Source organism: Ursus maritimus, unplaced genomic scaffold (genome assembly GCF_017311325.1).
Source record: "Ursus maritimus isolate PB19 unplaced genomic scaffold, ASM1731132v1 scaffold_1, whole genome shotgun sequence".
NCBI lineage: Eukaryota > Metazoa > Chordata > Mammalia > Carnivora > Ursidae > Ursus > Ursus maritimus.
Genome location: NW_024423343.1, coordinates 60,422,210 through 60,437,225, shown reverse-complemented (window position 1 = coordinate 60,437,225; position 15,016 = coordinate 60,422,210). Strand labels below are relative to the sequence as shown.

The window sequence follows — 15,016 nt, the reverse complement described above, 5'->3', positions numbered from 1 at the left end:
AGTAAGAGATGAAGTTATGACTGTGCTAAGTTTTCGTTGATACAGGACACAAGTACATGAAGAATTAAACTTTAATGTTATTAAACATTCTAATCTGACCTTCTCTTACCTGTTAATTATTTGAAAAATGACTAGTTTGGAACAATCAGCTTTGTTTTATGCTTATTGCTGTGTTTCTTGAAGCATTATGTAAGTTTTTTTTTTTTTCTTGAGAAGGGAAGAGTTAAATATCAGTGTCATTGATTCCTCATGAAAGACTTCATTTTAAAGTGTTATAAATGTTTCCAGGAATCATCATGGAAAACTAACTCATGTATAAACTCTGAAAGAAGGGATTGTATAAAGCGTAATGAGCATTTAAAAGTTTCAAAATATGCATTTGCATTGAATATTTTAAACTAACCTGGAGCAGAATGTCAGGCTCATGCTATAATCAAGTTATAAAATATTTTGAAGTGATTGTTCAGTATAACATGTTTTTATAAAGATTGAATTTAGGAGACTTTTTTGTCTAATTTACTTAATTTTTGTTTTACTAGGCAAGTCTTGCTGAAATCCACAGCAATATGTGGGTAAGAAATGGTCTACAAATCAAAGGACAAGCTATGACCTATGTCCAGTCTCATTTCTGTAATTCCATGATTGACCCTGACATTTACTTACTACAGGTAAGCCAACTTGATAATGCAGATATTGTACTTTAGAAGTGTCTCATTTGTATCCATGGGATCTAGTTTATAGAGGGGACTCAATGACGACACTAAGAGGTCTGTGCTGTTGAAGGAATTTGTTACTTAAATTTCCCAAGAGAAGGGAAATCACATGCCATGCAGAGCCACAGGGGAAGCATGAGATTTTGGTCAAGAAGTAGCAGTAGGAGCAAGGGGAAATCCTAGAGCAAAACCTTTTTTGGCATTTGCATTTGGCAAGACAGGGCAGGGGAAACAGTTTAGGATTGGTTAGTTTGAATACTTCTGGTGGACTTTGGGGCACCATGGCTATCCCCAGCTATCTGGTACCTGGCCCTAGGTTGGTTTAGGGCAAGGGGAATATTGGTTTGGTGTGTGAGGGTTAGATAAAGGGGGTGATTGACTTGCCTTTAGGAGGTTTACTCCTAGGTAAGTTGTTTACTGTCTTTAGGAATATCTTTAGGAATATTTACTGTTTTTAGAGCCCAGAGAGGGGTGGTCTCTCCCCATATCTGTAAGGCCCCCCCCGATGTCAAAACATCATAAGATACAGAATACAAACAAACAAACCACATGATTAATATAAGGAATAAAACAATATTGAGAAATAAAGTTTCTGTTTTTTTTTTTTTCTTTTAAAGGTTTGTGCTTCTAGACTTGACCCAGATTATTTTATTTCATCTGTCTTTGAAAGGTAAGTATAATTTATTAAGACAGGTATTAGGAAGTATTTGGAATTTAAGTTGATTTTGTTTTAACTTAAAAAAAATCTGTCTCAAATATTTCTTATTATAGATTTAAGGTAGTGGATTTGTTGACAATGGCGTCACAACATCAAAACACAGTACTTGATGCAGAGCATGAGAGATCGATGTTAGAAGGCGCTCTTACATTTCTTGTGATTCTTTTAAGTCTTCGTTTACATTTAGGTAAAAAGCACTCGTACTAATGCTTGGGTATTAACTATTCTCCCTTTCCTCCCCTCTCCCTGTGGTAGTAACTGGCTTATGGAAAAAAGAAAAGGATTTGGATATATTTAAACATTGTTTCGAACTCTTGACATGTTGTATAGTTGTTGTTCCTTTTAGAATATCCTTTAAAAAACCCTTTACTTAAGGGAACTGCAAACAGCAGGTTAGTTAAACTGGCTATACTTGGGGCATTGCAGTCTTTGCTCTTTAATTTTTGAAGCATCTCGTTTTTGGTAAAACAGCTTATTAAAAAGTGTGGTAAGTTGTTTCTTTATAATTTATATGTATTCAGATTTATTAATTCTCTTTCTAATTGTTTTAGGGATGTCTGATGATGAGATTCTCAGAGCAGAGATGGTAGCCCAATTGTGTATGAATGACAGGACACATAGTTCATTGCTGGACCTCATATCCTTTTAAAAGTTTAATTTTTTGTTAAATATAGGATCTAAACAATAAGTAATTTGTACAGATTAGAGATATATCACTTTTGTGATTAAAAAATATTTTTAGAGTTGAAAAATAGTGTGGAAAAAGAACTTCAGTTGTTTGTTCACCTGTATGTTCAGGGCTAGTGGCAGATGTTTTTGCCTCATTGTTACCTCTCAGGGAGCTCTTATTGGCCTTGGTTAGACTTCAGAACTGATGGCTCTGGGCACCCAAGGATCTGCCCTTCTAGGGCAGCATTGGTGTAAGGAAGCTGGACACTTTGTAAAAGGCAGCTAGGTCTACTTTATCTGTATACCCAGGTTGGAATTCATGGCTGAAATTTAAAGGTATACCTTGTAATTATTACCAGGCTTTTAAACATTTTAAGGATTTTGTCCCCCCTTAGAATTCAGTCTTTTTTAAAAAGGATTTTATTTATTTATTTGAGAGAGAGAGGGGGAGAGAGAGCATGAGTCGGGGCAGGGGCAGAGAGAGGGGGAGAAGAGGCTTCCCAATGAGCAGGGAGCCCTATGTGGGGCTTGATAACAGAACCCTGAGTTTGACCTGAGCTGAAGGCAGACCTTTAACTGCCTGAGCCACCCAGGTGTCCCTTAGAATTTAGTCTTAAACCAAGAGGTCTTTTTTTTTTTTTTAAGATTTTATTTATTTGACAGAGAGAGCACAAGTGGGGGGGTGTGTGTGGCAGGCTGAAGAAGAGGGAGAAGCAGGCTTCCCCCACAGAGCAGGGAGCCTCATGTGGGGCTTGATCCCAGGACCCTGGGATCATGACCTGAGCTGAAGGCAGTCACTTAACCAACTGAGCCACACAGGTTCCCCAAACCAAGAGGTTTTTAAGGGCAAAGACTATATTGTCTATAAACTTTAAAAACTTACAGTTCTTTGTGTAGGACAGAGCATACAATATACACTTTATATTTTTTTAGTTATTGTTAATAAAATTTTAGACAAAGATTGTATTATTCTATGATAAGAATTATTTTGTAAATTTTGGACTAAATTTACTTTGTATATTATAAATATGTTTGGAATAATTGGCTAAAATTTTGTGAAATAACCCTATGGAATGCCTATTTGATAACCTTGAAGATTTTCATAAGCAGCATCAATAATATTACTTGATGATTTCATTCAACTATTATATAATGTATGTCAATGCTGGAACTGAGCAAAAGCATTCTTCTGTAACTTTGAATTTAAAAAAATTAATTGATGTGAAATCAGTGGAAAAGGATCTTTGTGGTTTTCTGGTTTCCTTCTTTGTAAAAATTTGTTTAGCATCTTTTTCTTTTTTCTTTGAGGATGACATTTTGTGTTTTTGGAAAAATAATCTTTGCTTATAAAAATTTGGCTAATTTTTAGCATACTGTTTTTGATTCTCTAAAGGAAAGTATAACATTATTTGTAAAATGATGAAAATGGAGATTAATTTTAAAAAACTTTTTTTTCATTTCCTGAAATTTGGCTAATTTGGTTGGGGGGGAAATAAACTTGGGAACTACTTTAGCATTTAATTTATTAATAGGCTTCTAGATTAAAAATATTTAAAAAATTCACAGTTAATAAAAAGTTATTATTGAACTCTTGTATTATATAGCCCTCTTGTGGCCAATTTTATATACTACAGCCAATTACTCTATTTTAGCAAAAGTAGTTAGAAACTAGAGTACCTTGGTAATTTTATAATTAAAAGCTGGCTTTTAGGCATAATTTTTTTTTCCTTGACACATACATCATATTCCAGAAAATCCAAATCCCAAAAGTGGCATTATTCCAGGCAGTTACAGCTTTGAATCAGTTCTGTCAGCTGTAGCTGATTTTAAGGCTCCTGTTTTTGAACCTGGAGGTTCTATGCAGCAAGGCATGTACACTCCTAAAGGTACGTTTATATACGTTAACACATTCTTTCAAAATTAGTTTTCTGAGCGTATACACTGCAAAAAAATGTTTTGCTTTTTATGTATTCAGTTTTGAGTTTTTATGGTATACAGTGATATTGCTTCCATTTGTTTACAAATGATTTTGTTACAGTAAACCTTCTTAGATGACTCTAAATTAGAAAAGGAACTTTATATATAAATTCTAGTTCATTTTTATAAGTGAATCAACTGTAAATGAACCAGAAATTATAAAACTGTATATTTAAAATTTTTAAAAATGTATTTTGCTCTCTAAATTTGATTTTGAAATTTTGAAATAGTTCTCATACCCCAAATTTAATTTGAAACAGTTAAAATTAAAATCTGTATAGACTACTGATTACATTTTCTTACATTCTTTTCCATAAGTGGTTGGTTTTCCAAGGTTTTCTCCCTGGCTTCATAGAGACATGCTTGACAAGAGCCAGAAGTCATTCAGTCTTGTCTTTTTCACTTTCACATGTTCACTGATCTAAGTTAAAATTTTGAAGGAAGCACTTACATCCTTCTTGACTTCCTCAGGATGCTTTGTCTAGCTGAAAAACTGATGCCCCCATGAAGTTGTAAATAGCACGTCCTGTGTGGCAAAACACAGCAGAATAAGCCTGATCATGTGGGATTTTTTCAGGAGTTCACAAAGGTGAATCCAGAGTCTTTGGTTGCAGCGTGTATTCTATTAAAGGAAAAGCACAGTGTTTCTTTATTGTAGAGAATACTTTGTATCTAAAGTTTAGATGCATTTTTGAAGTGGAGAACAGTGCTTCGTAAGGTGTGATGTGAGGATTACCTCTGTCATACTCACTTGTGGTCCTTATTAAAAACATGAGTTTCTATGCTTCAGCCCCAGTCTGCTTTCATTAGGATCTTTGGGGATAGATTCTGGGAATCTGCTTTTTTAACAAGCCGTATTAGATGATTGTCATGCACATAAAGTTTGAGACACTGAGATGGAGCATTGGGCTTCTGAAGATTAGTCAGGAAGCTTGTTTTCATATTCAAATACAGTATCGAATTGTGTTAGCTAGTTGGTGTGATAGTGAGGAAAGCAGTTTCTTAACTTTGAATTTGACTTCTTATTTGTAAAAAGAGAGAGTTGGAATAGATGAGAGTCTTTCAAGCTTTTTAAAAGTGGTTGAAATAAGCGTTTAGTTTTGGGGATCCAAACCTTAAGTAAATCTCTTATATAAAGCGGTGAAGATAGACCTGCTTTTGTTAATGTGGGTGTGGGTAGTGAACGTCATTTCTCATCTCTTTTGTCATCTCCTTGCTCCTGAACCAGCCCCAGTTAAACTTCTGTGGGGAGCCACTGAACACTAAAGTCTGGAGACTAGTTAATCAATACAGTTTTCTTCTATGGCTATGGTTTTATAATTCTGATAAAAGCATTGGCATTTTAATTTTACAAATTAATAGATTTAAAAGTGAAGGACAAGAAGTGGTAATAGAAATAATAACAAAGCTCTTTGTCTTTGTGAAGGCCTATCTTAAGGATCTTAAGTCAAAGTTATAATAGATAATTTGAGATGAATGAAAGGTCTGTTACGTGAAAATAGGGACAGTTGTTAATAGTTTCTTATGCCAGTAACTTGAAATTACAGTAGATGTATAGAGAGAAACTTAAGCTTTTTACTGTTTTCAGATGTTAAGAATTTTGCTAGAATGAGATGGGAAAAAAATTAATTTGGGCAAGATACACTCTTGAGGCAATGGTTTCTAAATTATTCTTCTCAGGCCATGTTGTAGATTTTTCCACAGCTAAATACCGTATCTATTATTCTATACCTAGTCTGCTGTATATCCTTAAGTGGATTCACTTTTTTAAACTTCACCTCGTGCAAAGATTATTAATGAGATCATGGGTTTTATATGCAACGTACAGTATCCTAATATATGTTATAATTATATAATTATTAAAATAAAAATCTTTGTACACTTAAAATCATCTGTGTACCACCAATTGTACACATACCACATGTGGGATAATGATTCCTAGTTGGGAAGATGGTAAGGCTATCGATCAATTTTAGCAAAAGAACAGAAGATCTTTTCCAAACTAAAAATATTACAAAGTAAGACTCTTGAAAATCAGTAACTCGTTAATTTTTTAATTTAGCTTTCATATTTTTATTTTTGAATATTTTCAAAGTTGTTAATGCATTGTGTTGCTCACATTCTGTTGGCACTTTACGAAAAAAAGATGAACCAAAACTTTTATGGTGAAGCGTTATCACATAATACTTTTTTTTTTTTAACATTATGATAGTTTTTGCTCACTAGTTCTTACTGAACTTAAAAGAACATTCATAATGATGAAATTATGATTTTCAGCTTAGAAAAGTAGTCACAATATCAAGCTTATTAAAGCAAATATATAATCAAATCAAACTGTCCCATCTTATGAATTTAAAATATACTTAAATATACCTAGTCATCAAGGATTGACTTTATTCCTAAAAAGTCAGTGTTTTGTTTCTACTTTCTTTTGAATAATAGCTGAAGTCTGGGATCAGGAGTTTGACCCCGTCATGGTCATTCTTCGAACAGTTTACCGTAGAGATGTGCAGTCTGCAATGGACAGATACACAGCATTGTAAGTCTGTTATATTAGCATAATAATGGATGTTTTGTATTTATGTAGAAAAATTTCAGTTATAACACAAATGTGATATGCTATCATTAAAGTATACTCTTAATCTTTAGGGGAGAAAATAATATTTTGAGTTTAAAAAAAAATCTGCCAGATATTTTTGTTCTCAAGATTCTTGATCCAGAATCTGGTAAATTTTATAAAATGTCAGAAATAGACATAAATAAAAAAAAAACACACTTATTTAGCTGCTATTTGACTAATGGAATGCAAAATCTGATTTTGTGTTGTTCTACTTTTAAACCAGTAGAGGAGGCACAAGTTAAGAGAATAAAATTGTCTGCTATCAGAGATGATGGGTGGGTATCTACAAAAAGTGTGGTAATACTAGTGTGTTTTCACAACTGGGAAAATAGCTAAAGCAAATTGAATTTTACTTGTAAATATTTAACAAAGTGGTTTAAAATGATGATTGCAAGAAAAAAGTTTTGAAGAATATCTTTTCAATGAAGAATTCACTTTTTTTGCCGTTTTTATAGACTATTTTTTAAATGTATTGCTGAACATCATATAATATCTTTTATCTGCTTTTCTAAAGCATACATTAAGTATTTTAAAATGAGTTTTAAATGATACAAATGTCTTTGATCTTGAGAAAATATTTGTTCATCAAAGTGTAAATATAGATATTAGGTATAATTGAAACTTCTCTTTTGCCAAACATTGCAGTAATAGATATACGTTGAATTTATGATCCATCACAGATATATCTGAAGTAGTTTGTAGTGTAGAGTTTTAGCATACCCCTTCTTCCCCCCAAAAAACAAAAACAAAAAACAAAGCCTACTTCAGCCATCAGGATCTCTCTCTACCTTTCTCTAAAACCCTTGGAGAGAGAGTCTGAGGTTCTTCATACTCTTTCTTTTCTTTTTTTTCATTTTATCTTCTCTTTTTCTTTCTTCTTTTCCTTCTTCTTTCTTTCTTCCTTCCTTTCTTCCTTTCTTCCTTTCTTTCTTTCTTTCTTTCTTTCTTTCTTTCTTTCTTTCTTTCTTTCTTTCTTTCTTTCTTCTTTCTATTTTATTTATTTGAGAGAGAACACACACAAGCAGGGGAGGGGCAGAGGGAGAAGCAGACTCCCCACTGAGCAGGGAGCCCAATGCGGGGCTAATCCCAGGATCAAGATCTGAGGGAAAGGCAGATGCTTAATTGACTGAACCACCCAGATGCCCCTGGGAGAGCACTTCTAACTCCCCATCTCCAGTTACTGAGGTACCAGGTGCTGTCAGTTTCTGAGCCTTTTGAGGATTCTGTGGTGTTACTTGGATTGATGCTCAGCTTTCCCCATTGCCTTCTTGTGATTTGGTTTTCTTAGCGCTACTAGATGAGTTACCAGGTCCATATGCTTTCCAGTTAATAAAATCTTTCCTTTTTTTCTTTGGTGGTTTTCCCCATCTTTGTGGCTTTCATCCTTTAAAAAATACCATTACTATAGTTCTTTTGGAGTTTTGGGTGAAAGTAAAATTAAACACTTATGTTCATTCTTTGATTTTAACTTCAAGTGCTGAATTTGTAACTCACTTCAGTTTGCGTTGCCTGGATTACTAGGTGAGGTTGAGCTTTTAAAATATTGATTTCATGTTTCTTGCTGTGAGAACTGTGTATGGATTAATTACTCTTTGCCAGTTTTTCTAATAGGTTGTCTAAAATTTATTAGTTCTCAAGTTTTCCTTTTTACATTTAGATCTCTAATCCACCTGGAATTGATTTTTGTTTGTGGTAGTGAAGTAGTGATTTATTTATTTATTTTTACTCCTATAGAAAACTGCTTGCTTTAGGATCATTTATTGAACAGTTCATTCCTTTCTCACTGATTTGTAATATGCTGGTTCTGTCATATGTAATTGATCCTCAATGTTTGCAAATTCTTTATTTGTAAATTTGGCTACTTGCTAAAGTTCTGAATCCAAAATTAATACTTGTAGCTTTTTCTTGGGTATTTGCAGGTGTATGTGGACATGCAGAGTGCATCTAGCTGAGGTTGAACAGAGCAAAGTTCTGCCCCCTTGTTTCAGCTCTCATACTTTAAACAAGTATCCTTTTTCTGGAGTATTTAGTGCTGTTTTGCATTTTTGTCCTTTTTGTTTGTGATTTTGCTATTTAAAGTGACCCCCAAATGTAGTACTGAAGTGCTGTGTGGTATTCTTAAGGGCAAGAAGTCTTTGATGTGCCTTACAGAGAAAATTCATTGTTAGATAAGCTTTGTTCATTCATGGGTTATAACGCTATTGGCTGTGAGTTCAGTGGTAATGAATCAATAATATGGTACATCCAGAAAGAGGTAGAGGAAATTCACTGATCTGTACATGAGGTCATTCCAAAAAGAGTTAATATAGCAACTGTAATGTGTAATGAATCTATGGAAAGGTTAAAAGCTAAATTTGTGGACTCATGAATGATGACTGATAAAAAAGTGTAGTGGATAGCTTTGTTGTGAAGCTAAAAGCCAAAGAAATTCCTGTCATGTTTACCAAGGGTGAGGAAAATGTTAAACCTTTTTTCGCTAGTGCTTGGCTGGCTTCATGTTTCAAAAGGTAATATGTGAAAAATGTTAAATATACAGGCAAGGCAGGTTCTGTAGATCATGAGGTGGAAGAATTTAAAAAATACTTGCTAAGAGTTAGTCAGAAAAGGGTCACGTGAAAGAGCAGGTTTTCATTGTTGATAGGGCTGTCTTGATTTACAAGGACATTGACAAATATGCAATGGAATTTTGATTAACAAAATTGACTGCAGATTTGCAGGAACCTAATCCTGTATTTGTCCTAGGAGCAATAATTAAATATTTGTGGTGACTTTATAGAACATAACTACTGTGAATAAAGGCAGTTGACTGTATCAGGTATCTGTATGTGTATAGATCAGTATCTCTTTTGTTCCTTCTGTAAATTAATCACATACTATCACAAACATTGTTAAGTTTCTCTCCTTTCTCCTCTTCTTCTTCCTTCTCTTCCTTCTCCTCCTTTCTTCTGTCTTCTATTTATAATAATTATTTATTCTTGGCTCTTTGCCTAGAATTGTATGATGACCATGTAAAACTTAATGATGAAACATATTGGATTTTGACTGAAATTGTGCTGATTGAAATTAATAGCATTTGTATTAATTTATGGATTAATTTGGTAGAAATGCCATCTTTTTAAGTTTTTATTTTAATTCCAGTTAACACACAGTGTTATGTTAGTTTCGGGTATACAATATAGTGATTCAGCAGTTCCATACATCACTGGGTCTTCAATACAAGAGCACTCCTTAGTTCCTATCACCTGTTTAACTCATTTCCCCCCCCCACCTCCCCTCTTAACTATCAGTTTGTTCTCTATAATTAAGAGCCCGTTTCTTGATTTGTCTCTCTCTCTCTTTCCCTGTCTTACTTTTCCCCCCTTTGCTTGTTTGTTTTGTTTCTTAAATTCCACATATGAGTGAAATCAATTGGTTTTTGTATTTCTCTGAATGACCTGTTTTGCTTAGCATAATACTCTCTAGCTCCATCCATGTTGTTGCAGATGGCAAGATTTCGTTCGTTTTTTATGGCTGAGTAATATTCCATCGTGTGTGTGTCTCTCTTCTTTATCCATTCAGCAGTTGGTAGAAATGCCATCTTAAAAGTAATGTGTTTTCCCGTCTGTGAACATAGCCTATATCTCCATTTATTTAAGTTACCTTAAATTTCTTTCAATAAAATTTTATAATTTTTTAAATAAAGGTTTTAGATTATCTTTTGTTAGATTTATTCAGTTATCTTATGATTTTTATAGATATATATTATAATTACAGTTTCTGTTTGTTGTAGTGAATAATAATGCAGTTGAATTTTAGACTCTTATTCTAATAATTGGTAGGTTTTTAAAGATTTTGTATGTGGACCATTAAATCATCTGGGAATAATGATGATTTTGTTTCTTTTCTTTACACATACATACACACACACTTGTCTTCGCTGGCTAGAGTCTCAACTCTAGTACTTAATAATAGCAGTGATGAAAAGCATCTTGTCTTGTTCCTAACACTTTTCATGTGTTACCATTAGATATAATGTTTACTTCAGTGGTTTTATATCAGATTGAGAAAATTTTTTTAGTGCAGGCCTACCAGGAATTTTTATTGTGATTGAGTTTTTAATTTTATCAAGTGCTTTTCTTACATCTGTGTAGATGATGGTATATAATCCAAATATCTTTTTTACTTTTATTTAATTTTATTTTTCTTACTATTATTTTTTTAAATTTTGATATGTTAGTGACCATACAAGTACATCATTAGTTTTTGATGTAGTGTTCCATGATTCATTGTTTGCGTATAATACCCAGTGCTCCATGCAATACGTGCCCTCCTTAATACCCTTCCCTGGGCTAACTCACCCCCCCACCCCCTCCCCTCTAAAACCCTCAGTTTCCCGGAGTCCATAGTCTCTTGTGGTTCATTTCCCCCTCTGTTTACCCCCCCTTCATTTTTCCCTTCCTTCTCCTAACAATCTCCCTGCTATTCCTTATGTTCCACAAATGAGTGAAACCCTATGATAATTGTCGTTCTCTGCTTGACTTATTTCACTTAGTCTAATCTCCTCCAGTCCCATCCATGTTGCTGCAAATGTTGGGCTACAATCCAAATATCTTTGCCTTATTGGGAAAACCCAATCTTGTCATAATGCACTTTTTATTTATTTTTTATTTTTTTTTTAAAGATTTTTATTTATTTATTCGACAGAGATAGAGACAGCCGTGAGAGAGGGAACACAAGCAGGGGGAGTGGGAGAGGAAGAAGCAGGCTCATAGCAGAGGAGCCTGATGTGGGGCTCGATCCCATAATGCCGGGATCATGCCCTGAGCTGAAGGCAGACACCTAACCGCTGTGCCACCCAGGTGCCCCCATAATGCACTTTTTGAAAAAATATTGCTTGTTATAGTTTACTCATTAAAAAAATTTTTCCCCATTATTCTCATAGTCTTATAATTTTTTGTATCATGTTGTCTTTATATTGGTAACAAAGTTATATTAGCATCATAGAATTATTTGTGTATCATTTACCTTTTTGCCATTTTCTAAAATTTATCTCAGGAGATAGAGATTATTTGTTTTTGAACATTTTTTTAAGCAGGTTTGTTTAGATATAATTTACCTACAATACAATTCACACATTTAAAGTGTACAATTCAGTTAGTGGTTTTCAGTATATTCACAGGATTATGCCATTATCACCATAATAATTCCAGAAAATTTTCATCACGCTAAAAAGAACCCCATATCCATTTACAATTACTACACATTTTCCCCAACCCCCAGTCCTAGGCAACCATTAATCTACTTTCTGTTTCTATGGATTTACTTATTTTGGGTATTTCATATACATAGAATCAAATGTGTTCTTTTATGACTGGCTTCTTTTACTTAGCATAATGCTCTCAGAGCTCATCTACATTCTAGCATGTATCAGTACAATTTTTTTTATTGCCAAATAATATTCCATTATGAGGATATCCCACTTTTATTTATCCATTCATTAGTTAATGGATATTTGGATACTTTCCACTTTGGAGTTATTATGAATAATACTATGAACATTTATGTACAAATTTTTGTATGGACATATTTCATTTCTCTAGAGTATACACCAGTGAGAGGAATTGCTGGGTCATATGGTAACTCTATGTTTAATTTTTTTTTTAAAGATTTTATTTCTTTGAGAAAGAGAGTGCAAATGAGCAAGAGTGGGGGGCAAGGGCAGAGGGAGAAGCAGACTGCCCACTGAATAGGGAGCCAGACGTGGGGCTTGATCCCAGGACCCTGGGATTATGACCTGAGCAAAAGGCAGACGCTTAACTGACTGAGCCACGCAGGCGCCCCTCTGTGTTTGTTAAAGGAACTACCAGATTGTTTATCAAGGCAGCTTCAGCTTTATACATTCCTGTCAGCAGAGTATGAGGGTTCCAGTTTCTCCCTCTCCTTACTGACAATTATAATCTGTCTTTTTGATTATAGCCATCCTTGTGGGTGTGAGTGAAATATTATCTCATTGTAGTTTTGATTTGCATTTCCCTGATGGCTAATGATGTTGAGCATATTTTCATGTGTTTATTGGCCTTTTGTATATCATCTTTGGAGAGCTATCCAGATCCTGTGCACATTTTTAATTGGAGTAGCTTTTTATTGAATTTTAAGAGCTCTTTATATATTATGAATACTAACACCAGAAATATGATTTGTAAATATTTTCTACTGTTCTGTGGGTTGCGGATTGTCTTTTCACTTTTTGAGTGTCTTTTGTTGCACAAAAGTTAATTTTAATGAAATTCGATTTATCTAGTTTTTTCTTTTGTTGCTTGTGCTGTGGTGTCGTATCTATTGCTTAATCCAGGTTATAAAGTTTTATGCCTATGTTTTCTTCTAAGAGTTTTATAGTGTTAGCTCTTATATTTAAGTCTTTGACACATTTTGAGTTAATTTTTACATATAGTATCTGGTAGTGGTCCAGCTTCATTCTTATTTAGGTGGATGTTTTTTGAGTTTTAATATAACTTGCCTATTTAACTACCTGGGCCTCATGTTGGGTTTTTTTTGGTTGTTGTTGTTGTTGTTGTTGTTGTTGTTTTGAGGTATAATTTAAAACTAAGTCACTGTCTTTAAAGCTTATAGTCTTACTTAGGATTTTTATTTCTTTTTGAAAGGGATGGTCAAGTTATATTTTTCTAGGAAACATTTTATTTTGTCTTAAGTATATAATAAAAAATTGTCTTTGCCTTTTTATTCCTTTTTTTTTTTTTAAGATTTTATTTATTTATTTGACAGAGATAGAGATGGCCAGTGAGAGAGGCAACACAAGCAGGGGGAGTGGGAGAGGAAGAAGCAGGCTCCCAGTGGAGGAGCCTGATGTGGGGCTCGATCCCAGGACTCTGGGATCATGTCCTGAGCCGAAGGCAGACGCTTAATGACTGTGCCACCCAGATGCCCCATACCTTTTTATTCCTATTGTTTATTTGTGTTTGCTGTTTCTTATCAGAGGACTGAGTCTTATCAGAGGACTGCCAGTTTTACTCTTTTTTTTTTTTTAAGAATAAACTTTGATTTTGTTTTCTTTAAGAATAAACTTTGTTTTGTTTCATCTTTTCCCCCCTTGTTTTCTGTTTTGTACTTTTTTCTTCTTTATTATTATTAGTTGGATTTTCTCCCTTAGACACTTAGTTTTTGACTTTTTACAAAAACACATGCATTTAATACTGAGAGTTTCCTTCTAAGTACGGCTTTAGTTGTATCCCACAATTTTTCTATGTAGTTTAGGTTCTAAATTTTAAATTTTTCTGTTATGATTATAATTGTGTGAATTTCTAAGAGCATTGTGTTATAAAATGTCTACATGTCTGAAGTTTTGGGTTATCATTTAGTGGATTTCTAGTTTTATTTCCTTTGTGACAAGTGGTAGTGGCCCATATAACCATTCTTTTGGTATTTTTTGAAATTTACTTTCATTCCTAGTATTTTGTAAATTTTCATAAATATTCTAACTGTACTTAAAATTATATGTATTCTCTAATTATTGGATGTTCTTTAAATGTCTTTGGTTCAAGCTTATTGATTATGTTGTTAAAAATCTTCAAAATTCTGGGGCTCCTGAGTGGCTCAGTCAGTTAAGCGTCCAACTCTTGATTTTGGCTCAGGTCATTGTCTCAGAGTTGTGGGACTGAGCCCTGTGTTGGACTCTGTGCTTGGTGGTGCCTCTGCTTGAGATTCTCTCTCTCCCTCTTCTTCCCCGCATGCACGTTTTATCTCTGTCTCTCAAATAAATAAATAAATAAATAAATCTTTAAAAAAAAGTCTTCAAAATCCTTACCAGTTTATTTTTCTTAGGCTTTCTGTTAGAAATGTGTTAATATCCTCTATAACGTTTGTGAATTTGTCAGTTTCTCTGTGTAATTCTCTCAGATTTTGCCTTTTGTGTTTTGAGTCTGCTGTTATTTGCATATAAGTTCATTATTATTATCTTCCTGGGGAGCCTGTTGTTCTTCCATCACAGATGAGATAGACGAACTTTCTTATTTTCCTTGTGAGTTATCCTTTCATTGAGGGTGAAGCTTTTCAAAGGTGTCAGCTTTATGTGGAATCTTAGTTCCATCTCTAAACCTTGTGTGAGCACAATACCTTGAGATCTGTCTGGCTCTCAAGGACTTTAAAATCACTGGTAGACACATTGTCAGTGCTTGTTGTTGATTCCTGTCTTTTTCTGGTAACAGGGGAACTTACACTTTCTTTTTTGAGTTCAAATATGCATTGAAAAGATTACATTTTATATTCTGTCCAGCTTTCCAAGCTGTTGGTAGGTGGGAGAATTTTCAGGTTATCTATTTTTTT

General features: G+C 33.9%; 1 protein-coding gene across 1 annotated transcript in view; it reads left to right on the top strand.

Annotated features, from left to right (window-relative positions):
* Positions 1–15,016, top strand: part of UBR3 (ubiquitin protein ligase E3 component n-recognin 3) — a 230,724-nt gene that overhangs the window by 76,623 nt on the left and 139,085 nt on the right. The window contains exons 14-19 of the mRNA XM_040644068.1: positions 540–668; positions 1,331–1,383; positions 1,485–1,618; positions 1,983–2,068; positions 3,845–3,986; positions 6,520–6,616. Coding sequence (XP_040500002.1) covers positions 540–668; positions 1,331–1,383; positions 1,485–1,618; positions 1,983–2,068; positions 3,845–3,986; positions 6,520–6,616 — 641 coding nt within the window. The remainder of the gene's footprint in view (positions 1–539; positions 669–1,330; positions 1,384–1,484; positions 1,619–1,982; positions 2,069–3,844; positions 3,987–6,519; positions 6,617–15,016) is intronic.